Below are 27722 nucleotides of genomic sequence, written 5' to 3'. Positions count from 1 at the left end.
AGTGCCCTGACTGGGGATAGACCCTGGAACCTTGGCATATCAGGATGATGCTCTAACCAACTGAGCTACTGGCCAGCACCTCACTGTATACCTTAAGGAACTAGAAAAATAAGAGCAAACTAAACCCAAGGCTAGCAGAATGAAGGAAGTAATAAAGATTAGATATAAGTTACGTAGAAAGACGTGATATTGTGAGTTATATATAATAAGTATATACAGTATTTGGTCTTTGTCCTGGCACAGAGCTCCCAAAACCCTTGGACTTTCCTGAGCTGAAGCCGAGAAAGGTCTTCTGTTGTGCTGAGGTGACTTTTGGGAAGCACCTATGGATGGACCAGTGGAGCCAACCCTGTGATTAGGAAGATGGAACTTTCAGCCTCACAGCGCCCCACCCCCCACACCTCCTGGCAGGGACGAGGAGCTGGAGCTGGAGTTCAATCACACCGGTGGCCAATGACTTAACCAATCACACCTGTGCAATGAAGCCTTCATCATAACCCAGGGGACGTGGCTTGGAGAGTGTCCAGTTTATCGGACACATGGAGGCGCTGGGAGAGTGGCGCGCCAGAGAGAGCATGCCCTCCCCTCGCCCTTGTCATCTACCTCTTGCACGTGGCCATTCCTGCGTCATGTCCTCGCACAATAAACTGGTAATCTAGTCAGCAAACGGCTTTCCTGAGTTCTGCGAGCTGATGAATTGAACCTGAGGAGGGGGTAATGGGAGCTTCTAATGTATAGCCAGGCAGTCAATAGCACAGGTGACCACCTGGACTTGTGGTTGACACCTGAAGTTGGAGGAGGGGGACAGTGTTGTAAGACAGAGTCCCTAACCTGTAGAACCTGATGCTGTCTCCAGGGAGGTGGTGTCAGAATTCACCTGAATGGTAGGACACCCAGCTGGCATTGAATGGCCTGATGGTGTGGAAGAAATACACGTGTTAAAACTGGTGTCCGAATCCTAAAAGACAATAGAGAAAGTCAAGAAAACCCAAAGGTGGTTCTTTGAAAACATCAACAAAATTGACAACCTTTTAAATAAATTGACTAAGAAAAAGAGAATACTCAAAGGATCAAAATCAGGAAAGAAAAATGGGGACATTTCTACCAATTTTACAGAAGTAAAAAGAATTATAAGGGAATATGATGACCAGTTGTACACCAACACTTTGAATAACCTCATTGCAAGGGACAAATTTCTAGAAACACAGACACTGGCAAAACTGACTCAAGAAGAAATACAAAATCTAGATAGATTTATAACTAGTAAAGGGATTAAATAAGTATTCAATGAACTCCCCTGAAAGAAAAGCCTGGAGCCAGCTTCCCTGGTGATTCTTCTAAAACCAAATGCAGATCCGGCTGCCCGCGGCGGCGAAAGCCAGCCCTGGAGTGGCAGGTGCTGACGGAAAGGAGCTGGGGTTTATTCAGATGCCGGCCACCTGGACGATGGGGGCTCACGTCTCAGAGCCCGTCTCCCCCCTCAGGGGCGGCAGAGGCTTTTATAAAGAGGAAGAGGGGGACAGACAGAGGTCAAGGGAGGGCCTGCAGACTTTACGTGCACAGGGGCACGGTCCCTTCCCACATGGCAAGTGCGGATGGTCCGGGGTCGGTCATCCCGCTTCACGTCGTCCCGGCTCCGCCGCTGAAGGTCGGCAAACCTCCCGGAGTTGGGGCGGCTGAAGGTCAGCGCCGGTATCTTTTGAAGTTAGTTCGTAGGAGTCTTACGCAAACACACTTCATCTACAGGCTACGTATTAGGCAGAGTCAGCGCTCACAGAAACAAGGGCAAAAGAATGGCGGGGCAGGTTACCATTCCCACTGCTAGAATTTTCGACTGTTAACACTACCAAACATTTAAAAAAGTGCTAACACCCAAAAGACAAGATCCACATTGTGAAAGGGCAGCCCACAGAATGGGATGAAGTATTTGCGAATCATATATCTGATAAGGGATAATATCCAGAACATATAGAGAACTTCCAAAGTTCAACAACACAAAACCAATCCAATTCAAAAATGAAGGGATATCTCTCCAAAAAATGTGGCCAATAAACACATAAATTTCATCCAAAAGGCCAATAAGCATATAAAAAGATGCTCAGTATCACTAATCATTAGGGAAATGCACAATCAAAACTACCATGAGAGCCCACCACATACCCATTAAGATGGCTACTATAAAAACAAAACAAAACAAAACAGAAAAGTGTTAGAAAGGATTTTGACTCATTGGAACCCTTGTGCACTATCAGTGGGAATGTACAATGCTGTGGAAAACAGTTGGGCAGTTCTTAAAAAAAAAATTAGAAGTAGAATTCTATATCTAGCCATTTCACTTCTGGGTGTATATCCAAAAGATTGGAAGCAGGATCTCAAAAAGATTTGTATACCCATGTTCATAGCATCATTATTCACAATAGCCAAAACACAGAAGCAACCCAGTCTCCATCAACAGATGAACGGATAAGCAAAAGACATAGACAATGGAATATTACTTGGCCTTACAAAAGGAAGGACTTTTTGTAATATGCTACAACATGAGTGGACCTTGAGAACATTTGCCAAGTGAAATAGCTAGTCACAAAAAGACAATCTGGCTCTGGCTTCTGTACTTAGTTCATGTGATACATCCAATACATGTTTATTGAATGAAAACACACACAGAAAATCACCTACCACTTTCCATCCACTAGGATGGGTATAACTTTTAAAAAAAAGGAAAAGTGAATGTTGGCCACAATGTTGAAAAACAGGAATTTTGTACACAGCTGGTATGACATATTTTGTTGGTCCCTCAAAAAATTAAACATAGAATTACCACCTGACCCAGCAATTTTACTCCTATGTACATACTCCAAAAAATTGAAAACAGGAACTCAAGTACACGTTCAAGCATAAGCATAGCTGTGCTCACTATTCTTAATATCCAAAAGGTTATTGTTGAGCTGTTGAGAAACAATTCAAAAGTCCATCAATAGGAGCCTGGATAAACATATTGTGACGTATGCATACAATGGAATATTATTCAGCCCCAAAAAGGAATGAAATACTGATACATACTACAATTTGAATGAACCTCAAAAACATTATGTTAAGTGAAAAAAAGCAGATGCCAAAGGTCACATTTTGTATGATTCCTTTATTCAAAAAAAGATTTTATTTATTTTTTTAGAGAGAGAGGATGGGAGAGAGAAAAACATCTACGTTGGATCAGTTGCCTCTTGCACGCCACAAGCTGGGGACCTGGCCTGTGATCCAGGCAAGTGCTCGACCGGAATCAAGCTAGCGACCTTTTGGTTCACAGGCCGGTGTTCAACCCACCGAGCTACACCAGCCCGGGTGGTATGATTGCTTTTATATGAAGTATCCAGAATAGGCAAATCTCCAGAGACAAAAGGAATATCAGTGTCTGCCAGGAGGCTGGGGTGGGGGTGAGGAGCGGTGAGTCACTGTGGTGGGGGTGTTCTTCAGTGGGTTGTAAAAAAGCTTCGGGAGGTGTGGTGCTGGCCTTGGGAAAAGGCTGAATTCCACTGAATTGTACACTTTGAACGGTTATTTTCATGTCATATGAATTTTACCTCAATTTTTAAGAGAATTTATGACAGCACGTGGCTTGGCTGTTGTGAAGTTTTGTGGGAGCTGTGGTCTGTCCTTCAGAGAACTGGCCCCATGTTCCTAAGGAGGCAAAACAGCACATTCGTGGGTGAAAGTTATGCAGGACCTCTCTGTACTGTCTTTGCAATTTCCTTTGAGTCCATAATTATTTCAAAATAAAAGTTTAAAGGAAAAATAAGGACCCATGACCATGGCTGCCCCATGCCTCCCACGTTCAGGTCTGGCACCCAGAGGCTGACCGCCCTCCTGGAGCCCTGGGTCCGACGCCGCTGGCCGCCTGCGGCTGCCATCCTGCTGTCTGTCCTGGGCGGGAAGCTGTGCTAGGGTGGCGGGAGCTCAGGGCCAGGCAGCACTCCCACAGAGAGCAGGCTCCGCCCAGATCTGAGGTGTGGACTCTGGGGGAGGGACCACGTCGCCTCCCAAGCTTCAACAGCCTCTGGGCCAGAACTGCCCGACCTCTAGGGTCTCTAAGTGTCCGTGTGGTGGATGATAGGCCTGGCGAGTCCTCAGGACAGGGAATACCCACCAGCATTCTGTGCGCAGGAGGCCCATTCAGGCAGGGGCAACCGAAGAGCACAGGAGACCTGAGGTTTGGGACATCTAGGAAGCCATGGGGAGTGACTGCATCCAGCCCCTATTGGGCCCTCCCACGGCCTGGCCCCTTCCGGCTCTCCCAGAGGCCCAACACACCCCACGTCTGTCCCACTGTGCCTGCGCCCTAGAGCTGCCAACTCACCTTCTTTGCCAGGCTAGCCTATTCAGTGCCAGCTGGGGGCAGGTCCAGGAATGAGGTTAGAATCCAGTTTCACTTTCATTTTTGTTTTCCTTGAATGACAGAGGAGCCAAGAAGAAAACTGCAACCACAGCGTCTCTCACCTCCTTAGCCCCAGTGCCTGCTTGCACTGAGCCCCAGCTGGGCACTGGACTCTGCCGCACCGCCTCCCCCAGGCACCCTCTCTGCAAGCACGGCAGCCTGTTGTCCAGCCCCAGGCCTCCGGATGGGCGTCCTGGATGCCTCCAAGTCGCTGGATGAGGAGCTGTACTCCCGGCAGCTGTGAGGCCGGAGGTGGGACGGGGTGTGGGGTGGCCCTCCGACCTCTGGTCTCCCAGTGCCTGCCCCTTACTTTCCATCCACAGGTATGTGCTGGGCTTGCCGGCCATGCAGAGGCTGCGGGAGGGCCGGATCCTGCTCTCAGGCCTTCAGGGCCTGGGGGCTGAGGTGGCCAAGAACCTGGTCCTGATGGGCGTGGGCAGCCTCACTCTGCATGACCCCCACCCCACCGGCTGGTCTGACCTAGCAGCCCAGGTAAGGGCCCTGGGAGGCTGCAGATTCACAGACCAGGGTGGGGGCAGGGCCCAAGAGGTGCCTCCTTGCTCAGGCTAGACTGGGTCTCTCTCCAGTTTTTCCTCTCGGAGCACAACTTGGGAAGGAGCAGGGCTGAGGCAGCTCAGGAACTTGTGGCTGAGCTCAACAGAGCTGTCCAGGTCCGCGTCCACACAGGCGACATCACGGAGGACCTGCTGCAGGACTTCCAGGTTCCCTCCCAGCCCCACTTCCCCTCTGGCCCAGTCCCCTCCTCCAGCCCTTGGCCAAGGGTAGGCGGGGCGGTGGCTGTGGCTCTGCTGACCCTGCAGTCCCCCCCAGGTGGTGGTGCTGACCGCCTCGAGCCTGGAGGAACAGCTGGAGGTGGGCAGCTTATGCCGCAAGCACGGAGTCTGCTTTCTGGTGGCTGACACCCGGGGCCTGGTGGGGTGAGTGAGGCTGCCATCTCACAGACAGAGACTGGTTCCAGAGCCGTCCCTAGTTCTGGGCTTGCTCAAGCACCCCGCACGCAGCCCCAGGCCCACCTCAGCACCCCCTTCTGAGTCCCGTCTCCGGTCCTGCCCCTCTGCTTCCTCCACTGCAGCCTCCAGACTGAGGGGCTCCAACCCCAACCCCAGCTCCCAAGCCCCTCCCGTTGCTTCTTCCTGACTCAGGCCCCCTTGGGTCTCCCACCCTCGGCCACTGAGCCCCTGCCACCCAACCCCAGGCAGCTGTTCTGTGACTTTGGTGAGGAGTTCGCTGTTCAGGACCTGACAGAGGAAGAACCCCTGACAGCTGCCGTCCAGCACATCTCCCAGGTGGGCGCTTCGGTGTGGGTGGAGCACGGGCCGCCGGAGCCTGCGGTGGGCAGGTGCGGGCCGCTCTGAGCCAAGCTCCCTTGTGTCCAGGGCTCCCCTGGCATTGTCACTCTGCGAGAAGACGCCCACAGCTTCCGTGATGGGGATTTGGTGACTTTCTCCGGCATCGAGGGCATGGCCGAGCTCAATGGCTGCGCTCCCAGGCCCATCTGCGCGCGGGGTGAGCCAGCCCTGCTCTAACCCCAGGCTCACGCCCAGGCCCTGACTGGGGACAGAGGCAGCCTGGGCCTTGGGGATTGGTTCTCCCTCTGCCTCCCTCGGGACAGGGCGACATCAAGGACACAGGCGCAAGAGAGGACGGGGTGTGGGGAATCGCTCGGGTTCAGAGGTCACACTAACTAGGCTGGATCGCCCCCAGAGGACGGGACCTTGGAGATTGGGGACACAACAGGTTTCTCCCCTTACTTGCGTGGTGGAGCTGTCACTGAGGTCAAGAGACCTACAACAGTGAGGCATGTGAGTGCAAGGCAGGGGAGCTTTGGAGCCTTGAGGGGGCCCCGGTGTTCTCGGTCGGCCCCTGAGCCTGGTGCCCCCGTAGGAGCCCCTGTGTGCAGCCCTGCTCCAGCCCCGCGTGGTGGCCCAGAGTCCCCAGGATGTTCGCCGTGCCCGCTGCCTGCATCAGGCCTTCCGTGCTCTGCACGAGTTCCAGCGCCTCAGTGGCCGCCCACCCCAGCCCTGGGACCCTGTGAGTAGCCGGTTCCGTTGCCCCTCCCCCTGCCCCCAGCTGCTGGGAGGCAACAAGGATCCTCTCACAGATCCAAGTTTGAACCCCAGAGGGGTTTTCCCACTCCCATAAAGGAGAGCTGGGGCCCGGAGACCTCCTAACCCCTCAGAGCCGGGCGGGGGGCTGCGCCCACATTGGGGAAGCCTCTGGGGCCTTGTCTGGCACTGGGTATCCTCTGGTGGGGCTGCACCGCCTGCCAACTGGGCCCCTGTCTGCCTTCCCACTCAGGCTTCTGCTCCCTTTTCTGTGGAGCAGGGTGGGGGGCTGTCTGAGGGGTTTGAGTGGGGAGTGGAGCTCGGGCCGGGCACTGTGCCTATGGGGCTCTACCCTGCAGGCTGATGCAGAAAGGGTGGTGGGCCTGGCCCGGGCTCTGAAGCCACTGAGGGGGACAAATGGAGAGCCTTTGGAAGAGCCACTGGATGAAGCTCTCGTGCGGACCGTCGCCCTGAGCAGTGCCGGCGTGTTGAGCCCCATGGCAGCCATACTGGGTGCGGTGGCCGCCCAGGAAGTGCTGAAGGTGGGTGCAGGCGACAGGCCGGGTGGGGTTGGGGGCATGCAGAGGTCACCGTCGGTGCCAGAGGGTGCCCAACACCAGAGAGTGGCCCTGGAGGCTTCACCGACCTGGGCGCAGCCCCCAGCCCGGCTCTGAGGGGTCAGGAGGTGGCAGGAGCCCCTAAAGCACGGGCCTCTAGGCAGCCTCCAGGAAGTTCCTGCCCCTGGACCAGTGGCTGTATTTGGATGCCCTCGATTGCCTCCCAGATGACGAGGAGCTTCTTCCCAAGCCTGAGGACTGCAAATCGGTGAGAAGCTGGGAGGGGCGGGGGTGCACGCCTTCTCCAAACTCAGGACAAGGGCAGAAGCAGGAGGAACGGTCCCAAGGTCCTGACCTGGAAAATGCAGTGTAAGAGGGAGACACGGCACAGGCCAGCAGCCATCACTGACCTGTGCCTGTGTCCCCTAGAGATGCTGCCGCTATGACGGGCAAATTGCGGTGTTTGGGGCTGATTTTCAGGAGAAGCTGAGCCGCCAGCACTACCTCCTGGTGAGCAGCGTGGCGAGGTTAGGAGCATTTGTGGGAGAGCTGCCCAGTCCTCTGGCTTAAGCTGTTCCTGCCGACAGGTGGGTGCTGGCGCTATCGGCTGCGAGCTGCTCAAAGGCTTTGCGCTCATGGGTCTGGGGCTCCGGTGCAAAGGGAGCGTGGCTGTGGCCGACATGGACCATGTCGCACGCTCCAACCTCAGCCGTCAGTTCCTCTTCAGGCCCCAGGACATTGGTGTGAGTGCCTACTCCTTCCAACACCCCCTTCCTGGACTGTCCTCCCTCATTGCCCCCGCCCCCGACCCAGCGCCTTCCTGCTTTCTTCAGAGGCCCAAGGCAGAGGTGGCTGCGGAGGCCGCCCGCCGCTTGAACTCAGACCTGCAGGTGACCCCGCTCACCAGCCCTCTGGATTCCTCTACAGAGGACATCTATGGGGACAACTTCTTCTCCCGTGTGGACGGTGTGGCTGCTGCCTTGGACAGTTTTAAGGCCCGTGAGTGCTCGACCTGGGACCCCACCCCTTGCCCAAGGCCCTGCCAGCCCCACCCCTGAGCCTCTGCCCCCGTGCCAGGGCACTACGTGGCTGCTCGCTGCACCCGCTATCTGAAACCACTGCTGGAGGCAGGCACGCAGGGCACCCGGGGCAGCGCCTCAGTGTTCGTGCCGCACGTGACTGAGGGCTACAGAGGCCCCACCTCGGAGGCCGCAGCTGCTGAGGATGCCGTCCATCCTGTCTGCAGCATGCGGCACTTCCCCAGCACAGCTGAGCACACCTTGCAGGTGGGAAGCTTCCCCCCCCCCCCCCGCCCCCGAGATCCCTGTCCCATACGGCTCAGTTCTCAGCAGCAGACCTGTTCCCCGTCTGATGCCTTATGGCTCCTTTCTCCCTGACAGTGGGCCCGGGATGAGTTTGAGGGGCTCTTCCGTCAGTCCGCCGAGATCATCAACTGCCACCAACAGTAAGGCCACTGACAGGGGTGGATGTGAGGCCAGACCCCCGAGCAGCAGAGTCTTCAGGGCTTAGCCTCAAACTCCCTCCCCTCTCTGCAGGGAGCTTACTTCTCTGGCAGACAGGGAACCGCAGCAGCTGCTCCTGCTATGGGCGGCCGTGGGAGTCCTGAATCAGCGTCCGCAGACCTGGCAAGACTGTGTGGAGTGGGCCTTCGGCCACTGGAAGCTGTGCTTCCGTTACAGCATCGAGCAGCTGCTCAGACACCACCCACCCGATGAGGTGCGTGGCTAGGGGTGTGGAGGCTAAGGGCTCAGAGGGACCAGACTAAGTCCAGCAGCCTTCATTTCCTTAGGTGCTTGAGGATGGAACATGCTTCTGGTCGCGTCCCAGACAATGTCCTCAGCCCCTGGAGTTTGACGCCAGTCAAGTGAGTGAGGTCCCTTGGGATCCCAGAGGTGGCCGCATGGCACCTGAGAGCAAAAGTGGGCACCTCTGCATCCCGCACAAATGCTGAGAGGCCGGCACGTTTGGGCACGCGGGAGTGTGAGGCAAAGGCAGGCACACAAACGCACCCACCGATGGGCGGCGCCCACACCCCGCACACCCATGCATGCTCACTCACCTGAGCCTCGGCCCTGCCCTTGGTCTGACTCAGGACACGCACCTCCTCTACGTGCTGGCAGCGGCGAACCTGTACGCCCGGATGCACGGGCTGCCTGGCTCCCGGGACCAGCCTGCGCTCAGGGAAATGCTGCAGTTGCTGACACTGCCTGATCCCCAGCAGCTGGACCCCATTGCTCCTAGAGACCTGGCTTCCACTGAGCTGGGTAAGGCCCCTGGCCCACCCCCATGCTACCACCCAAAAGTCTGGCCCTGCCTTCAGCCTGTGTCGAAGGAAGAGGGGGCCTGGGGGCCCTGCAGCCAACTCCGTGCCTCTCAGGCCCTCTGACCTTGCTTCTCTCCCGTCCTCTGGCCCCTCAGTGGGCCCTCTCCCTGCTGCCTACCCGACCCCCACCCCAATCCCCACTCCCTTGGCAGGTGTTGAGCAAAACAAGCACAAACCATTGGGCCCTGGGGAGCACTTATCTATGGCCCACAGGAGAGGACAGAGTCATATAGCACACGTACATGCATGCAGGCAGACATATGCATGCACAGACACACACATAAACGCAGCGGGGGGCGGGGGCTGGGCTGGAGCTGCTGAGCAGGACACAGTAACATCAATCAGAGGTCTTCCTGAAAGTGGTAGAGAACTTGCCCTTGGCAGAGACCAAGAAGAGGCCCCAGGTTCCAGGAAAGTCCAGGAGGCGGGGCCTAAGGACTGTCCCCATACCCGCTTCCCTGACAGACCCTGGGCAGATGGAGAGACTGTGTGAAGCCTTGCAAGACTGGAGGGTGGGCTCCCCACTGGAGCCCCTGAGGTTTGAGAAGGTGGGAGCCCAAATGGAGCTGAAGGGCCAGGACGGGGAGATTGTTGGAGAAGGTCAAGAGCTAAACAGATAGCTTTGGAGCCCATTGGCCTGAGTTCTCCTTTCAGCAGGTCCAGAAGGAGCTCACCTTCCCTTATCTGATCAGTAGCGACATGTGAGCAGGATTGTGGGAAAATCTGCACACATGGGTGGCCACGGTGAGGGGCGCGGGGCAGTGTTAACCTGCTGGGACTTGAACCTCATAGGATGATGACAGCAACTTCCACATGGACTTTGTGACTACGGCAGCAAGCCTTCGAGCTCAGAACTATGGGATCCCACCGGCCAATCGCATCCAGGTAAAGCTGCCTCTTAGGACTCCAGCTTGGAAGTGGGGGTCAAGCCCTAGCCCTACACCCTGGTCCCACACCCAATCTCCCGTCCTTGGCAGAGCAAGCGAATTGTGGGCCAGCTCATCCCAGCCATCGCCACCACCACAGCGGCCGTGGCAGGCCTGGTGGGCCTGGAGCTGTATAAGGTGGTGGGCGGGCCACGGCCCCTCGGCGCCTTTCGCCACAGCTATCTGCACCTGGCTGAGAACTACTTCAGCCGCTACGTGCCCCGAGCCCCAGTCACCCAGCAGGTGAGCCCTGGCAGCCCGCCCATACCCAGCCTGGGTTTTTCCTGCGCCTTCCCAAACAGGTCCTACTCTGGCCTCTGGCTTGCAGCGAGACCCAGATTCTAGGGGGCGGGGGGTCCTAAAGACTCCCTTCAGCCCCCTTCCTGCAGCTGTGAAGCCAGGCTGGGACCTGTCAGACACAGGAAGCAGCCATCAGCCACCCCTATCGCCCAGCCCTCTGCTGCCCTGGGTCTGGGGGAGCTGCAGCTTTAACTCATTAGTGAGCCAGACATCCCCCACGGCCTCCTCCTTCCCAGGATCGCCCCTGAGGAGGGGCTGAAGGGGAGTAGGGCTAGGGCCCTAGCCCCAAACAGAGTCTAACATAGCCTGCCTGTGCGGCATGGGACCGGGCCTCCCCCATGCAAACTGAATGAAAGGGCACCGAGCTCCCTGTTGCCACGGAGGTGGGGTCTGCCGCTCTGTGGGGATGTGTGTGTTTGTATCACAGGTGTGCGTGTGCCGGGGCCGGGGCATCCTTGGCCACCCCTGGCTCTGTGTTGTGTGGGCATGGAGGGGGCATGCTTGCACATCTGGGCTCCAGATGGGAGCATAGGGCTCTTCTTTGGTGTGGGTTCTCAAGCGTGTGCATGTGAGCACACGTGTGGGTGTTCCTAGGCTCGTGTGCATGTGTTCCTTTGAGCGCAGGGCTGTGCACGGCCCTGGCAAGGTGCCCAGGCTCTGCAGTCCTTAGCATTTCCTTGAGGCACAGAAGAAGGGGTGGAAAGAATGTTCTCACCAGGGAGGAGGGAGAGGTCATGGGCTAACACTGGGCTTTTGCTGAGTGGCCCGGGGGTCCGAGGCCACAACACACAGAGCCCCTTTGTGAGGGGCCCCACCTCCTGTTAGCACATAGGCTGTCTTTGTCCGTGGTGGAGGAGGCGGGGAGAGGATCCCCCTCCCTCCCCCATCTCACCTCTGATCTTGTCTCAGCTTGACCCCACTCTATTTCCTAGGAGGATTGGCAGGGCCTCATGTCCTGGTCCCTGGCTGCGTGCCACCCTTCTGCCCTCAGTCCTGGGCACTAGAATCCCAAGACTCTTGACATAGGGAAGGAAAGATGGGACGGGAAGAAGAGGCCTCTGTGGACTGTGTCCTTATGGGGGCCTCCAGGCCAGTGAGGTCCCAGTGGTCACTGTGTCCCTTGTCCAAGGCCCTGGCAGTACAGCATGAGGGGACAGGATGTACCCCTCCTTTCCCAGCCCCCAGCCTTGCATTTGAGGAATATGAGGCTTTATTGGAGACTTCAGCTCAGGGGCCCTGCTCCCACTTCCTCAGGAAGCACCGCCCTCCCCCCCAACCTACATACAACCAGCCTGTGTGATGGATTGCTTGTTTCCCTGTGTGGGGGCCCCAGAGCCCCATTTCCTGTGCTGGGCCCAGCACGGGCGGGGAGCGGGGAGGGCGCTGAGACTCTGGGCCCAGATCCCACCTTCCATCCCCACCCCCTGGCTCCTGCTTCCTGCCTTTAGTCCAGCTCCTCCTCCAGGAAAGGGGCCATCAGCTGCTGGTAACTGGGGGAGGGGGAATGTACGCGTGGGAAGCTTCTCACCCCTTCTTACCACCACCCAGTTCCATCACCTGACCTGGACCTGCTGGGACCGCCTGAAGGTGACAGCTGGGCAGCCGGAGAGGACCCTGAAGTCACTCCTGGACCACCTCCAGGTGTGCCTTGTTCTCCCTACCCCGAGACCTGGCACTGCCAGGCCCGGCTGGCATCTGACCTGTCTCTCTCTAGGAACAACATGGGCTGAGGGTGAAGATGCTGCTGCAAGGCAATACCGTGGTCTACTCGGCAGGATGGCCCCCAGAGAAGCAGGCCCAGTACCTATCCCTCAGGTGAGCCCACATCTATCTGGCTTTAGCCAGGCCTTGTTCTGTCCCTGGAGGTTGGAGGTGGGGGACAAGAAGTCTTTCCCCTCCCTAGCCCCATTTGGGCCCCTCACACCTTCCTGAAGCTTTCTTTTGCCAAATGGAGTCAGCAAATGGGCTGGGGGTGGGGTGAGGGCCCAGGGCCCGAGGAGGGGCCTCCAGAGCGGCCGCTCGGCGCCCCCCTTCATAGCCCTCTCCCGGGGGACCAGCAGCTTCCTGCCTCCTGCCCGCCCAGCCAGCCGCTCTGAAAATAGTTTCAGATGTTTCCTGTCTTGAGTTGCTCCTGCTCCTGGCTCACGCTCCTTACGGCCCATTAGCACCCCCTAGTCCGTGGCTACTCTATGCCTGCCACTGCCCGACTGCCCAATCGCCCCTCTCCCAACCCCGCATGCCGCCAGGGTGACGGAATGGGTGAAGCAGAAGACAGGCTGGGTGCCGGAGCCTTGGCGGCGGGTGCTGGTACTGGAAATGAGCTGTGAGGGTGAGAAAGACGACACCACCTTCCCACCCCTGCACTATGAACTGTGACAAGGCAGCAGCTCCGCCACCTCTGCGGAGCTCGGCACACCGAGCCCACAGCAGGCGCGCAATAAATGCTTGTTGGAGGAAGGCGCAAATGGAGAGGCTGGATGATGGAACACTGGGCAGCAACACACATGGGATGCGACAACGGCACACAGGGACCCCTGGAGGGAGGGAAAAGGCTCCTCAGATTCACCTGCCTGGGCTGTGCCTTCCAGGCCTCGGCAGCCTCCCAGAGACTCAGGCGAATGGAACCAGTCCAGAGAAAGGCCTTTATTGTCCCAGGCTGGAGGGCAGGGTCAGAGGTAGCTGACAACATCATTACAGATGATGGGCTGGCGGCTGCGGCAGCTCATGAGGGCTGCAAAGCGCGAGACGTCTGTGGGCAGTTCAGGCTCTGCTCGAGGTGGGCATGACAGTCGCTTTCCGGCCATGGCCGCCCGGCGGGCCCTGGCCAGCTGGCGCCGCAGCTGCTCAGAGAGGCCAAGCAGGAACTGGGGGGGCCGAGCACGGGCACGCGGCCCACCCCCGTGGTCCCCCTCCCCTGCCGCCTCGGGCAGCTCCATCCAGTTGTGCACCAGGTCAGCAAAGCAGTTGTCCCCCAGCACCAGGGGCTGGCGACTTCGACCTCTGCTCAGCAGGGCTGCTGTCCAGTCCTCAGCTTCCAGGCCCCGCCAATGCTCCAGGCAGGCATCTGGGGTGGACTTGGGCCGTGGTCGGTGGGCGGGTGGTGCCCTAGCCACAGGGGCTCTGCTGGACGGGGGGGTGCCACTGGCTGAGAGGCGCTGTCTGTGGGGGCGCCATGCTGGGGGTGCTGGACGTACAGGCGGCTCTTCCTCTCTCCATGTGCTGCCTGACACCTCAGAAAAGCCAGAGTCCCAGTCCAAGGTATGCTCTCTGGGGCCCTCCAAGGCTACACCCCTGTCTCCTGTCACCATACCGTCTTCCTCCTCTTCCTCCACACAGCAGACGGAGTCCTCTTCCAAGGCATCTGAGGCCCTGAGCCGGTGGCTGGCACGTGGCCCGGGTTTGGGGGGTGGTGGAAGGGGACCAGGCATTGGGGGTGAGCCTGTATCCCGGCCACAGGGCTGTGGAGGAAGAGAAGGCAGAAGTCAGAGGGGCAGTGCTTGGCACTGCGGCCTGCCTGCCCCGGCCAGTTGCAGGACAGGAGGCTCAGGACGGCTGGACAGGCCTGCAGGCCTGGGCAGCAAGGCCTCCAGTGAGCACAGGCTATGGGGGCGCTGGCACACGCAGCTCGTGTGGCTCCCATAAGCCGACCTGGTGGCAGTCCGGCAGGCTGCAGCACGCAGAGTTGGGCAAGTCGGCACCCGCCACCAAGGCCCAGGGCTGGAGGCAGGGTTGCCGGCCGAATAGGGAAGTAGGTCCTGCTCAGGGTGGGGGGTGGGTGAGGGGTGGTGGGGTGGAGCATCCCGTGCCTCTTGAGGGATTCAGCTCCCCAAACCTCACATTGTCTTTCCTTTTTCAGACAAGGATAGAGCACTTGCCAGGGGCTCTGTAGAAAAAGGAGTTAGTTTCAGGCCAGTCTGGGATAGGTGGGATCCACAGCAGCGCCAGCACCTCTTTAGTCCCTCGAAGCTCACTGTTACACCCCAAAAGAAGTTTCTCCCACCTCCCTCCCTCCCGCCTCCCTCCTCAGGCCCCGCAGCAAGGCCAGCTGGGCGGCTGTTACTTGATGCCCAGAGCAGCTCCCAACCGTCCGAAACCCGACGCGGGCCATCTGGGCCATCTGGGCCGCTCCACCCCCATCCCGCCTGGGATGAGCACTCGGGACAGGCCCCCGACCCGAGTGTCTTTCAGGCCGATGGCAGCCGAGCACCCTACACCCGTCCTTAAGAGTCACAGAGATCCCGAGTCTCACCAGTTCCCAGCGGAGCTGGCCCAGGAAGCTGTCAAACCGAGTGCTGTGCATGCCCCTGCCGGAGTCCCTGCCAGGCCTGCCAGTTCCTCTGCAAACTCCAGCGGGAGCGGCACGGAAAGGGCCGGGTGGGCCGGCCAGCGGCGCCTTCACCCTCTGCCTAGCGCCGCGGCTCCTCGCTCTCCGTAGCTCCCGCAGCCGCCCCAACATCTGGCAGCCGCGCCCCGCCCCTGGCGCCGCAGCCAATGGGGCGGGGCGGGGCTGAAGTGGCCCCGCCTCTCGGCCGGACCGGGGGCCGAGCCCCACGCCCACTCCCCACTTCGCTCCGGGTCTGTGGAGCCGGGCGGGACTGCCGCTAGAAGGCCGGTCCGGCCCCGGACTCTCCGACGCCCCAGCGGCTGACTCCGGTTTGCTGCGTGACCCAGAATGAGTCACTTCCCCACGGCAGCCTCAGTTTCCCCAATTTTACCAGGACCGAGCTGCGGTCCCTCCCCTCAGGGGCTCCTTGAGCTTCCCCGTGAGGACAGTGCGCCCCCAGTCGCTGGGCCTCAGGGCCCGACCCACTGGACTCGCTCCGGGAGCGAGCCGGGACAATCCCTGGAAGTGCTGGGAGGGTCCGGCCCCTCGGCGGACTCCGGGAGCGCGGGACGTCTAACCGCAGCCAAACCCTCTCCATCCCGCGCCAAGCAAGCTACGCCGCGCCGCCCTCTAGTGGAGAGCGCGCGGCTAGCAGCGATTCCTGCGGTGACGTCTGCACCCCTCGCCGGCCGCAGGTCCCCTGCAGAATGAGAGGGAGTGCAGGCGAGTTAGGGCGGCTGTCTCTGGCGGGAAGGGTCAGAGCTTCCCGAAGCGCCCCGTGATCGCAGGCCGGGTTCCAGGATACTGTCTAACTGGAGACAGACCAGTCAGTAGGTAGGAAAATACCGGTGGTAAAGGCCAGGCTAGCTTGGGAGAGCGGACTCGCAGATGAAGTGACATTCTGTACGGGATCTGGATGAGCCATCACTGAGAGATCAAGAGGCGCATTCTAGCCAGAGGAATCGGCCAGTTAAAGTCCCTGAGAGGACAGGAGGTGGACAGAGCTTAACATAAAGAAGGCCCAAGTTGCCCTGGCCGGTGTGGCCCTGTGGGCTGGAGCATCATCTTCACCTAATGGAGGGGTTTACAGGTTCCACCCCCCACCGACTGCCCGGGTGGGGTCAGGAGGCAATCAGTCGATGCTTCTGTCTCTCATGTCTCCCCCCCCCCACCGCCCCCAAAAGCATGAGAAAAATGTCCTCCGGTGAGGAAAAGAAATGGCCCAAGATGACTATGATGGTGGCAGTTGGGGGAGTGAAGAGGTCAGCAAAACTAGGTTCCTAGCTGCCTGAGAAGTAGGAGGTCTTGTTCATGGTGCCATGGGGAGCACTGAGGACTTTTGAGCAGGAATGACCAGGGCTGGTCCCTGCTTACAGAACCCCAGTTGACCTGGGAGAGCCACTCTGTAATCGGAGTGGAGGCTCCTGCCCTCATCCAGCACTGGAGGGGAGGGCCTGGGCCTCAGTGAGACCGATGCACACCAGGCGGTCCCTTTGGGGTTTGTTTTGGAGCTAAAATCAAGCCTTGCTGATGCATGAATATGGGGAGGGAAAGAGGGCATCAAGCACGGCTTCTGGATTTCCTGCCTGAACACCTGGTTGGATGGAATTGTCGTGAATTGATCCAGAAAGGCTGGAGAAGAGTAGGTTTTGGTTTGGAAAGTCAAATGACCATTTGTGGACATGTGGCCCTTGAGATATCTATTAGACATCCAAGGGGCGAATGGGGGGGAGGTCAGCCACTGGGTGTGTGACTCTGGAGTTTGGGAGAGAGATCAGCACTGAGGCCTTGGGGCTGGGAGGCAGAGCGAGTGGATGGTACTTAAGGTCATGCGCCCAGATGTGATGGCAAAGCTGAGTTCGGCATCAGGACTGAGCCCTGGAACACCCCACCTGGTGGAGGTAGGGAGGGTGAAACCACAAAGGAGGTAAGCAGGAGCAGCCAGGGGGGTGGGCGCTTAGGGGCGGCTGGGGAGCAAGCATCAGATGCTACCCAGGAGGTGAGGCTGGAGCAAGAACTGCTGAGGACCCCAGCCAGGGCAGCTTCGTGGAAACAGGGACAAGCTTGACTGTGGTGAGTAGAAGGGAGAGTGAGAGGTAAAGAACTGGAAAGAGCAAATGTAGACAACTTTTTAAAGATTTTGTTTTCAGACAGAGGGGAAGGAAGGGAGAAAGAGGGAGGGGAACATCCATCGGTTGCCTCTCCTATGCCCCCAGCTGGGGGTCTGGCCCACAACCCAGGCGCGTGCCCTCCCTGGGAATCTAACCGATAGACCTTTCGGTTCACAGACCAGCAGTGCTTGATCCACTGAGCCACACCAGCCAGAACTAGACAACATTTTTAAAAATTGACATGTAAATACAACAAATGGACAGCTCTCAAAGGTACAGCTCAATAAATATTAAAATTTGTAGACACTTGTGCAACTGTCACCCAGATCGAGGTATAGAATATCTCCAGCCGCTCCAGGAGGCCACTTTGTGCCCCCTGAAGTTGCCAGCCCCTAAGAGAACCACTATTTGATTTCTATCACCATGGGTTCCTTTTGCTTGATGAAGGTAAACAACTTCTGGGAGATTTTGGTGGTGGTTGGACTCAGATTAGATAGGCAGACAATTAATGTTCTAACGGGGGGTGGGCAGTTGGAGCTCAGACTCTGTGGGGTAGCAAGTCCTGAGCCCAATTTTCCTGGGTACTGTCTTGCTTTGTCTCTGAGGACTGCGGGACCAAGACTCCCCTGAGTCTCAGTTTCCTCATCTGAAGCTTGATCCTTCTCCCCTCACATCTCCTCCGGGCTGTAGACGTGAATGGAAGAATTCACTGGGAACAGTGAAGAAATGGGGCTTTACAGGCCTCTGGGTGCCTGTGTGGAGTCCCGGGCTCAGTCACCGGGAATAGGAGGCCCCGGAGTCCCGCCTACCCAGTGTGGCTGAGCAACCCGCCTGGCAACAGGCGGGCCTGACAAACAGTCTGGTTTTCCAGCGTCTCCTCTGTTGCTCTATCTCTAGGACACTATGGCACTGCTCAGGCCCCTGGCACTTCTTGCTCTGGTTGTCTCTGGTGAGGTGCTGGTGGCGGGGAGACCCCAGTTCTCATCCCCCTCTGATGGCATAGTGGAGTGGAGACCTGATGTTTCTCAGATAAGCTATTGCGGAGGGCAGGGCTGCGGGGGGGGGGGGGGGAGCCAGGAAAGGGCAAAGATCTGAACCCCTGACCCTCATTCCTCTCTTGGCTTCTTCCTCAATGAAGTCCTCACTCCCAGATGTGAAATGAGCCGACCTGTGGTTGGATGTGGGGGGAAAGAAGGGCCGGGGGCAGGAGGGCAAGGCTACCCTCATGTGCATGGTTCCACGGGCGTGGGGGCCTCCAGTCCGATCGTCTCTTCCTCGCAGGCCTCCACGGCCTGCCCTGGTCCATAAATATCTCTGAGAGACAGGGGCCCGGCGCCATCTTCCAGCCTTTCTCCTTGAACTGCTCGTCTCACGTGCCCACCTTGAAGTTGCTCCATGTGCAGCCCCCCACTACCTTCTTCGACACCCTCAGCCTCAGCGTGACCAGGTGGCAGGGGGCCTATGTGGGAAAGGTAGGGTCATGAGCACAGCTGGGGACCAGGGAGAAACAAGGGCAGACCCTAAATTCACAAAGCCAGAGTGGGTGCAGGGGGAGGGAGAGCCCGGGCCCCATACAGCACTGCCCGCTTGCCACAGCTGACCTTGAACAGCTCGGCCCGGCCGGAGGCCCTGGCAGTGAACCGCTATGAGCTCCAGCTGCAGGTCACATGTGGCGACCTTGTGATGGAAGGGCCGCTCTCTGTGGATGTGCAGCGGGACCTTGGCCATATCCAATGTACTGGCCGATTTGTTAGCCCAGGTGAGACCAGAGGCAGCTGGCGGGGGGCGGGGGGGAGAGGCACGGCCTGAAGAGCACCCCCTGACCTCCCCTTTGCCAGCTGGGGAAGTCGTCCAGGTGCCGGAAACAGTCTCACCAGGGGTCCGCCTGTACACCCTGCTGCTCCCAGGCCTGGACCTCCAGGGAGCCCAGGTGAGCCCAGCACAGGGCAATGTGGGGGAGGGGGCAGAACAGAGGAGGCACGGGGACAGCACGCCCCGCCCATGCCTGGCCGAGCACAGCCTGCATGTGTTTGAAGGGAGCCACTGAGGTCTCCCTCCATTCAGTGACCATGGCTGTTCCTACAGGAACCTCTCTGGGGCTGAGTTCTTTCAAGTTCTCCTGCATGTTCTCAATTCTCCATGAAAATTCTGTATCACTTTTATAATGCAAAAAAGAAATGTAGTTAAAAAAAAACCCAACAACCAAAGTACAACACTTAAAAGCAGAAAGGATTAAGGATCAGGGCCAAGCCACCCTAGCTGGGGTATGTGTCCGTGTCGGGGTCTGGGAGCCTTGGGTGTGGGCCCGTACCCGCTGGGCTGTTGGGGGTTTTGACAGGGATGCTGGGGCACTGGGGTAGAGCGGGGGGGCCTCAAGCGTCTCTGTCCTGTCAGATAAACATCACCAGTGCCCAGGACCCTCCACACTTCCCTGGACCTTTCTCCATCAATGGGCAGGGTTGGCTGCAGGCACCACCCCAGGGCCTCAAAGGCCAGGCTCAAAAGGTGAGCAGGACTCAGGACCTGGGAACAGCCATGGGTTGGGCATACAAGGGGCGGAGCCACCACCTCCTGGAAGTTTGTTGTTCTCGGTCCCCTGGGTCTTCACCACTGTGCTGCCTCTCCCAGACAGACCCACGCCTGCATCTGCTGCCCCCTGCCGCTGTCCTCCCTCCCGGGCCGGCTTGGTGCTGGGCTCTGGATTCCGGAGAAAAGAGGGGTCCTTGGCTCTGGGAGCTCATGGAGCCTGGAATAGAAAGCAGTGTGTTCAGAGCAGTCATGTAGGAGAAGAAAGTTCTGAGTAAAGTGGATAATGCAGTCTGAAGGGGGTTAGAGAAGTTTTTTCTTTAAAAATTCCACATCTTAGCCCTGGCTGGTGTGGCTCAGTGGATTGAGTGCCAACCTGTGAAATGAGAGGTTGCCCATTGGATTCCCGGTCAGGGCACTGCCTGGGTTGCAGGCCAGGTCCCCAGTTGGTGGTGTGTGAGAGGCAACCATGTATCTCTTGCATATTGCTGTTTCTCTTCCTCTCTTTCTCCCTTCCTTCCCCTCTCTCTAAAAGTAAATAAATAAAATTTTTAAAAAATTATTTAAAAAAATTCCCTGTCTTAGTGACTGGCTCTTAGCAACTCTAAGGTGGTAAGTCACATATTGAATGACTCACATATTACTCTTTTGGGGGCTGTTTGCATCCTAATGGAAGGATTAATGGCCCAAGAATGGGACTCAGAGGAATATCTGTCAGTAGAATGGCTCGGCTAGGGGAACAGTGAATGTTGGTGCTCTTTGCGGAGGTCCTGAAGGGGGCCTGCCCATTTGAAGAGAAGGCTGGGCACAGGCAGACAAGCAGAGGTGCACCGTGGTTCCCCTTCCTGTCCTGTGTGCACCTAGACCTTCCAGCTTCAGATCCTGGTGACCGTTGGAGCAAACCGAAGCTGCCGAGGGATGCTGACGGTGAAAGTTTTGTCTGTTCCTTCCAGCCAGGTCTCCTTCCTGTAAGGCTCCCCTACCCTGGAACAGAGAGGGAGGCAGGGCCTAGCCCCAGGGAAGCAGAAGTAGGTTAGGGTAGGGCTGCTGGAGTGTGCCCGCTAGCTCGGGTAGGAGGGAAGCCCCAGAGGAGGGGCCTGGGCACCGTGATGGGGCGGGAAGCGGGGGTGGGGGTGGGGCGCGGATCCAGCAGAGCAAGTGCCCCTTTTGGTTTAGGGAGCAGAACCAGAGTATCACCATCCCCGAGGACCTGGTCCCTGGGAGTAAGGTGGTTCAGGTTCAGGCCCGGGGCATCGACGTGCGCTACGAAATCCTCTCTCCCGTGCCCTGTCCGCTCTTCTCCGTCGGCCGCGGTGAGAGGCGTGGAAGGGGGAGGGGTGGATACGGGATGCCTCTGCGGGTGGTCCAGAGGTTATTCGCGCTTACCTTTCGCGCCTTCCTGGGAAAAGAGGCTGGAGCCGAGGCGGACACTGGGGAGAGCGTGCGTCTGCGGTCCGGCCTTGGGTTAGAGTCTAGCCTCGCAGGAGGCGACTCGTGTGGCGAGGCACCCGGGTCAGGGGATCGGGTGGGAGGTTGCGTCCCGCACTGAGCTTGCGGCGGGGCCGAACCCTGCATCGCCCACTCTCCCACCCCGCGCAGCCGACGGCGTGATTCGGACCACTGCGCCCCTGGACTTGGCGCGGGCCGCAGGCGCGGCAGTCACCGCCCTGCAGGTGAAGGCCTTCGAGCGGCTCCGGCCGTGGGCCAGTGTCCAGCTCGATCTCACCGTGAACGTGACTCCGGTCAACCGCTGGCCCCCGCGCTGTCTCCCGGCGCTGCTGGTGTGAGTACCCCCGAGACTTCCCTAAGCCATGGGGATGCCAGCCACGGCTCTCGCCGGCCCGACTCCCGCCTGGCCGCCGCCCTCTGCTTGCAGGGCTCAAATCCCTGAGACCGCGCCCGTGGGCACCGTGCTGAGTGCCTTCACTTGCGCTGACCCGGACTCTCCTGCTTCCACCCTTGACTACCAGCTGCGGCTCCACAGCCCGCCTGGCCTGTCCAGCCTCTGCCTCAGCGACAGGGTTCTGAAGGTGCCTGGTGCCCGCTCCCAGGCCCACGTGCAGGGTGCTTGGAGGGGGAGGTGGCAAGGCCTGTGAGAGTCAGGCCAGGGGGGTGAAGGAGGTGGCGGGGAGCCTACCTGCTCTGCAGTCTGGAAAACATGGGCTCAGGGTCGGCTCTCTGTGGATACCCTGGCCCAAGGCAGCCAGTGTGGCTCGAGGCTCCGCGAGGCCGCGGCTGGGCCTCACCCTCTGGCCCTCTGGCCAGGTGAATGGCACACTGGACTGTGACGCTCCTGGGGCCTGCGTGCAGCACACAGCCTCCATTCTGGTGTTCGATGGTGGCCAGCCCTGGACGACCAGTGAGTGACCGCCTCCAGGGGCCTGGACATTCCCGACAGGGCTGCTCAGGTCCCCTCTCCCTGTTCTTGGGACAGGGTCGTCTCTCCTCCCTCAAAAACCGATAGGGCTGTTTGTCTCCATTTCGGACCCCTAGGATGGGGCGCATCTCTCTGATCCTGGACACCCCCTCCCCCCAGACCCTTTCCCTCCTTAGACCCCCAGGGCAGGGACATGTCTTCCCCCTCAGGCCCTTAGGGCAGGGCTAGGCACCCCAGGCCAGCTCCTTGACTGCCTGACGGCCTCCAGCTGAGGTGCCAGTACGGGTGACAGTGACGCCTGTCAACGAGTTCTCCCCAGCCTGTACTCCACGCACGTTCCGGGTTCGCGAGGATGCAGGGCCCCGCACCCTGCTGGGCTCTGTGGTGGGCACGGACAGGGATCACCCGTACGACAGCATTGAGTACTACGCCCCTGGCGGGCCTGCCACCTTCGCCGTGGACCGTCTCAGTGGTACTTCCTCCCCGGGGCTGGGACGCAGAGGCGGAGCCAGAGCTGAGTCTGCAGGCTGAGGCGATGGTTCCGCCCCCTAGGAGAGGTTCACCTCCTGGGGCCTTTGGACTACGAGCAGCAGAGGCTGTACAGGCTCACCGTCCTTGTGACTGACCACAGCCAAGACCAGGACGCCACCCACCGTCGCTCAGGCTCCTGCACTGTTACCATTGAGGTTGAGGTAGCGGAGCCCTGAGGCCTTGGAAAGAACTGGAGAGGGTTCACGTCTCCCTCTAGCATTCTGATTTTTCTCTCTGTCCCTCAGTTTCTTCTGTTGGTTGGCGGGAAGGGGTGGGGCCTCGCGTGGAAAGCTCTGTAGCCCATTGCCTGACACCGAGGCTCTAGCTGAGGTGGGAGGAGGCCGAGGGGCGGGTCTGGGCCCTAGGGGACGGGGAGTCCTGGCTGCCTTCCTGCAGGATGTGAATGACCACGCTCCCGAGTGTGAGCCCCCGTTTCAGGAGCTCGCCATCCACACCTCCCCAGGCCGTAGCACAGAGGTGACTGAGGTGTCGTGTCGGATCCCTCAGGAGCCACAGCGCCTGGCTTTCTCCTACAGCATCGTGGGAGGTGAGGCCCATGGGGCCACCCGGCTGTGGGAGAGAAGCGGGCAAAGCCAGCAACAGTCCCCTTCTTCTGCCACTCCGCTTCCAGGGAATAGTCAGGGCCGGTTCAGCCTGCAAGGAGCCATCCTGGTGCACAAGGACCGCATGCTGGGGCCCCGCTGGCCGGAGCAGCCGCATACTTACGAGCTATTGATTCGTGTGGCTGACGCGGGCCCCTCCATCCCCCACCTCAGCACCACAGCTACTGTCATCGTGCATCTAGTTCCCTGGAGGGCCAGCACAGCGGCCACCAGCACCCATGGCGCCACAGTGAGGGGGGGTCCTTGGGCCCTTGAGGGGTGGAGAGAGAGGATCTCAGAGGGTGAGAAGACCCAGTTTTCCGGGTCAACAATGGGGGAAGGCACTACAGAGGGAGCCGTCAAGTGCAAAGAGCAACACAGGAGAGCAAACCTGGGGTGTTGGGGGCCAAGCCCTCGGAGGAGTTTGAAGACTGGATGATCAGGGCATTTTGCAAGGCAGGGGTGAGGCTGCGGCTCCCATTTCAGGCGCCTTCAATGAGGACACCCCTGCTTGTGATAGACACGGAGGCTTTCTGGCAGCCAGAGCCCTGGTTTGTGGTGGTGCTGACAGTGACCGGTGCCCTTCTGCTCCTGCCTCTGGGCTGGCTCCTCAGCAGGCTCCTCCGGAGGTAGGGTGCCTTCCCCTGCGCCCCTGCCTCCCCCAGCCCCCTCATGGACCCCTTCTGTGAGCGTTGGTTTCAGCCGAGATTTGATAACAACGCTCACGGTGGTGAGCAGACAAGCTGGCATTAAGGAGCGCTGCCCCGCCTCCGGAGGCCTGGCGGAGGCCAGGAGATGCTGAAGGCCCCTGTCTCCGCCGAGCGCAGAGCCTGGCCTTGGAATGGGATGCGTGGGGGCAGCGCCCAGGGCCCGAGGCTGAGTGTGTCGTCCTTCGGGCACTTACCCCATTCCTTACCCCGGCCCTCCACTCGAAACCTGACCTGCCCCTAAGGCTTTGAGTTTCTTGTGGGCCCAGGGCTGAACCCAGGAAGTGGTAGGGGTGACAGTGTGGACACTGGAGCCGGACGCTGGCTCTCTCCAGTACAAAGGGGTAGACGAGTGGCGCGGATTCCTGGAGCCCGTGGGGGTGCGGCCCTCAGGTTTGGTCCCCCTCCTGGCATTTTAGATGGGCCCAGGCACTGCAGGCGCCAAGCAAACCGGCTCGGGCTCTGCTACTGAATGGGTCAGCCTCCTTTGCCTATCTCTACACCTGGAAGTCCGTGGCTTAAACTCAGGCCGGGGCCCAGAGGCTCATCCTGTGCTCCTGCTCCTGCTTTGCCCCAGTGTCCAGGGAACGGAGGGGTCTACTGAGGGGCTCAGGCAGGCGCCGAGGGTGGAGACACCGCAGGTACCCCGAAGCTTCATGAGCCTGGTATGTCAACGCTCCATCCTGTGCAGTGGGGCACTGAGGCTGCTCTTGAGCGCTCCCCTGCCAAGCCTGCGGCCCCCCCCATGGAGGGCTACCCCTGTGGGAGCGCCCGCCCCAGCACCATGAGGATGCCGGGGACCGGGTTCAACTTACCACGCCCTCTCATTTTTCCCCTCAGCAGCATTTTGATGGCAGAGCATGGGACTCCCGTGAGTCCCCCCCACCCAAACCGTTTCCCACCTGGACCCACTTTCTCGCCTCCCCCTGTCTCAGTATCTCCTCCTGCCACTAGGCACCCACCATCTGACCCACTTTTTCCCTGAATGGGGTCAGTTCTCACTCCCACACACCTCTTAGCCAATGTTTGTCAAACACCTGTGGGGTCAGGAAATGACTCAGAGGTGGTCTGGTTCCCGCCCTTGGGAGCAGGGGGGACGATAGTGAGGGGAGAAGCCCCCAGGTACTCCATTGTCACCAATGAATTACGGCAGAGTATCTGGCACTTGGTTTAGGGCAGCCAGTGTCCAGTTTTGGAGAATCAAGGATATGCTTTCTGGGCATTTGAACCAGACCTCAGAGGATTTTCTGAAAAAGGAGGGAGGGGTCAGGTTGGGTTAAGCAGAAGGGGTGTCACTCCAAGGGTCCTGGGACATCTACCCTTAGGGGAGGGAGGCAGTTCTGCTGAGGCCAGCAGTGCCCCCTCTCTCTCCTGACCATCTGAGCTCAGGTACAGGCAGAGGTTACCTGTTCAACACGCGCACAGGCACCCGGCGCTGGCTCTGAGGCCAAGAAGCTGCTTCGCTATGTGGGAATTTCTTCTTCACATGATCATGGGCTGTGGTTTCAAGTTGATTCAATAATAAACAAAATGACAGACAGAAAAGCCCCCGCCTTGTAACCCATGTGTGGGAGAAGCTGTGTGATCTGTGCCTCCTTGTTCTCCCATGGAGAACTCCCTACCTTGTGGGAACACTCTAGGGAGTAGGAAGGTTATTTTTTAGAAAAGATTTTATTTATTTATCTTTAGAGAGAAGGGAAGGGCGAGAAAAAGAGGAGAGAAACTTCAATGTGCGAAAGAAACTTTGATGTGCAAGAGAAACATCGATCGGTTGCCTCTCGCATGCCTCCAAGTGGGGACCTGGTCCAAAACCCAGGCACGTGCCCCGACCAGCGACCTTTCGGTTTGCAGCAGGACACCCAACCCACCGAGCCACACCAGTCGGGGCTAGTAAAGTTATTTTGAAAAAGGTGCTGTACAGTGCTCTGGTTGACAGTGATTCATGCTCTGCAGAGGTAAGAACCTGTTAGCGTCGTCAGGGCTGTAGGGGCAGGTCCCCTCTTTTAGATGGGCCCAGGCACTGCAGGCGCCAAGCAAGGCGGAGAGGGTGCAGGAGCTTCCTTTTCCCACTGAGGACATTGTTGGGGCCGTGTGCCCGCTGCATGTGAAGGTTTTCTTGGGAAGGATCGGAGCTTTGCACTGAGGTGTGGGTTGGTGCAGACGTGAGAAGGCTGTGGCATAGACGGCTTCGGGGGGACTGATGGTAGCCCTCTTCTGGGGGCTGTTCCCACTTCTTCCTGACATTTCTTCTGGTTCCTTGGCGCTCAGCCCTCCCTGAGCTGAGCCGAGCTGCTGCACGGAGCCGAGTGGCCTACAGTAACCTGCAGGAGGGCAGGTTCCACTGGGTGCAGCGCTAGCCTACTTTCCCTGCCCCAGCCTGGCACCAGGTCACAGGATGCTGCCAGCTCTCCAAAAGGAATGGCTCTCTGGTGGAGGCCATTCTTATTATTTTTTTAAATTTATTGATTTTAGAAAAGGGGGGGGGAGAGAGAGAGAGAGAGGCGCATCAAATTGTTGTTCCACTTATTGTTGCATTCATTGGTTGACTTTTGTGTGTTCCCTGACCCGGAATCAAACCTGCAAACTTGGCATATCAGGATGATGCTCTAAACAACTGAGTACCCAGCCAGGGCTGGTGGAGGCTATCTTTTCTGCGGTATCCCCAAGTTCTCTCAATCTTCTTCCCTCTGCGAAGTCTGTGGACCTGAATCCTGTCAGGGGACTGGAAGAATCTCCTTTCCTGAGCCAGTTAGAAGTCTCAGGTGGGGAAAGAATCTGAGCGCCTTCTGCAGGAGAAACACGTTCCACGGGGCTCCCGCTAAAGTGAGCTGGCCTTGGGGACAGAAACGTGAGAGCAGGCTGCTGTTGGAAGTGGTTGTAGGCAGACTTGGTCTGAGCACTCACTCTGCTCTAAGGACTCATTAAATCTTCATCTCTAAAGAGCCAGACTGTTATCCTGATTTTACAGTTGGGGCAATCAAAGCTCCAAAGGCACCATGTTAGCTAGTCCTGATACTTGATTGGGTGTAAATTGTGTCACTGCATCTGGCCTCCTAACCCGGAAGCCAAGTCCAGGGTTAGGTGCTCTGAACAGGGGACCAGGGATAATCACCTTTCCAGGACTTACAGCTGGCTTCAGAGGCACATCATGACAGTCCAGGGCAAAATATATTGTCATAGGAACTCAAGATAAGGTACTTTAGGACAGCAAAAGAGCGTGCCCGCTGTGTGCCAGGGGTTGTGCTGGGAGCTGAACTCTAAACAGGAGGACAAACGTGGGCAACGGCCAGCGACTGCTCGGGACAGCACAGATGGCTGCACTTCGGGACTGACGAGGGGCAAAGCTGGGAAAGCCGCTGGAAAGAGGGCATTAAACCCCGAAGCCAGTAGGAGGAGGTACGAGAGCCGGTGCCTCCACTTCCAGAGGTGGCGTGACCTTGGTCCTGCTTCCCTCTCTGTGCCTCAGTTTCTTCACCAGTGAACTGGGGACAGCAACTCCTCCCTTCCCAAGTGGGTAACGAAAAAAAGAAAAAAGCAAATAGCACACTGCACACATTCCCTACGTGTGCACGCGTGTGGGTAAGGAGAGGCTGCCGCACCGCACCGGAGTCGCGCACATAGAGAGGCCAAGGGCGGCTCGGCCTCGGAGTCACCCGCAAAAGCTCTGCCGCCAGCAATTCTGCAAACCGCGCGCATGCGCCAACCCGTGCCGTCACAGTCACGTGCCGAAGCGCTCGGCCCTGGCTTTGGGAGGTTGGCTCTGATTGACAACTAGGTTGACCTGTCATCGGAAAACATTCCCCAGACGTCGGGCAAAGAGGTTGTTAATTGGGGACAGTCCTGGCCGGGGGCGGGTTCTTTGCCGCCCTGGTTACTATGACGCCCGGCCCCCGCCCCCTCGGCTAGCCGCCATCTTGTTGTT

The 27722-nt window shown here is 58.6% G+C and overlaps 3 protein-coding genes across 3 annotated transcripts; 2 read left to right on the top strand and 1 right to left on the bottom strand.

The window, feature by feature from the left end:
* Window positions 1-4613: 4613 nt before the first annotated feature.
* On the top strand, window positions 4614-13079 carry UBA7 (ubiquitin like modifier activating enzyme 7). The gene is made up of 24 exons (XM_054594833.1): window positions 4614-4669; window positions 4753-4921; window positions 5017-5151; window positions 5261-5367; window positions 5646-5736; window positions 5827-5956; window positions 6155-6252; window positions 6335-6481; window positions 6855-7037; window positions 7213-7320; window positions 7482-7562; window positions 7640-7795; window positions 7886-8051; window positions 8130-8338; window positions 8453-8517; window positions 8609-8789; window positions 8863-8937; window positions 9166-9337; window positions 9862-9944; window positions 10189-10281; window positions 10374-10565; window positions 12171-12263; window positions 12337-12437; window positions 12869-13079. The coding sequence occupies exons 1-24, from the start codon at window positions 4614-4616 to the stop codon at window positions 12996-12998; spliced, it is 3021 nt and encodes a 1006-aa protein (XP_054450808.1). The 3' UTR covers window positions 12999-13079.
* A 212-nt stretch (window positions 13080-13291) lies between these two features.
* Window positions 13292-15078, bottom strand: INKA1 (inka box actin regulator 1). Its single transcript, XM_054594531.1, has 2 exons — window positions 14872-15078; window positions 13292-14080 (listed from the first exon to the last, which is right to left on the bottom strand). The coding sequence occupies exons 1-2, from the start codon at window positions 15076-15078 to the stop codon at window positions 13292-13294; spliced, it is 996 nt and encodes a 331-aa protein (XP_054450506.1).
* A 2882-nt stretch (window positions 15079-17960) lies between these two features.
* Window positions 17961-25245, top strand: CDHR4 (cadherin related family member 4). Its single transcript, XM_054594538.1, has 19 exons — window positions 17961-18006; window positions 18339-18529; window positions 18654-18816; window positions 18905-18987; window positions 19452-19562; window positions 20448-20551; window positions 20760-20896; window positions 21183-21366; window positions 21460-21613; window positions 21849-21942; window positions 22229-22432; window positions 22513-22652; window positions 22888-23038; window positions 23123-23343; window positions 23580-23722; window positions 24220-24276; window positions 24378-24465; window positions 24644-24671; window positions 25190-25245. The coding sequence occupies exons 1-19, from the start codon at window positions 17961-17963 to the stop codon at window positions 25243-25245; spliced, it is 2355 nt and encodes a 784-aa protein (XP_054450513.1).
* The last annotated feature ends 2477 nt before the right edge of the window (window positions 25246-27722 follow it).

This window comes from Pteronotus mesoamericanus, unplaced genomic scaffold (genome assembly GCF_021234165.1).
Source record: "Pteronotus mesoamericanus isolate MK-2021 breed Mesoamerican mustached bat unplaced genomic scaffold, CSHL_Meso_final scaffold_533, whole genome shotgun sequence".
NCBI classification, from domain to species: Eukaryota; Metazoa; Chordata; class Mammalia; order Chiroptera; family Mormoopidae; genus Pteronotus; species Pteronotus mesoamericanus.
The sequence above is the reverse complement of the archived record's forward strand: the minus strand, read 5'-3'. Positions and strand labels throughout refer to the sequence as shown.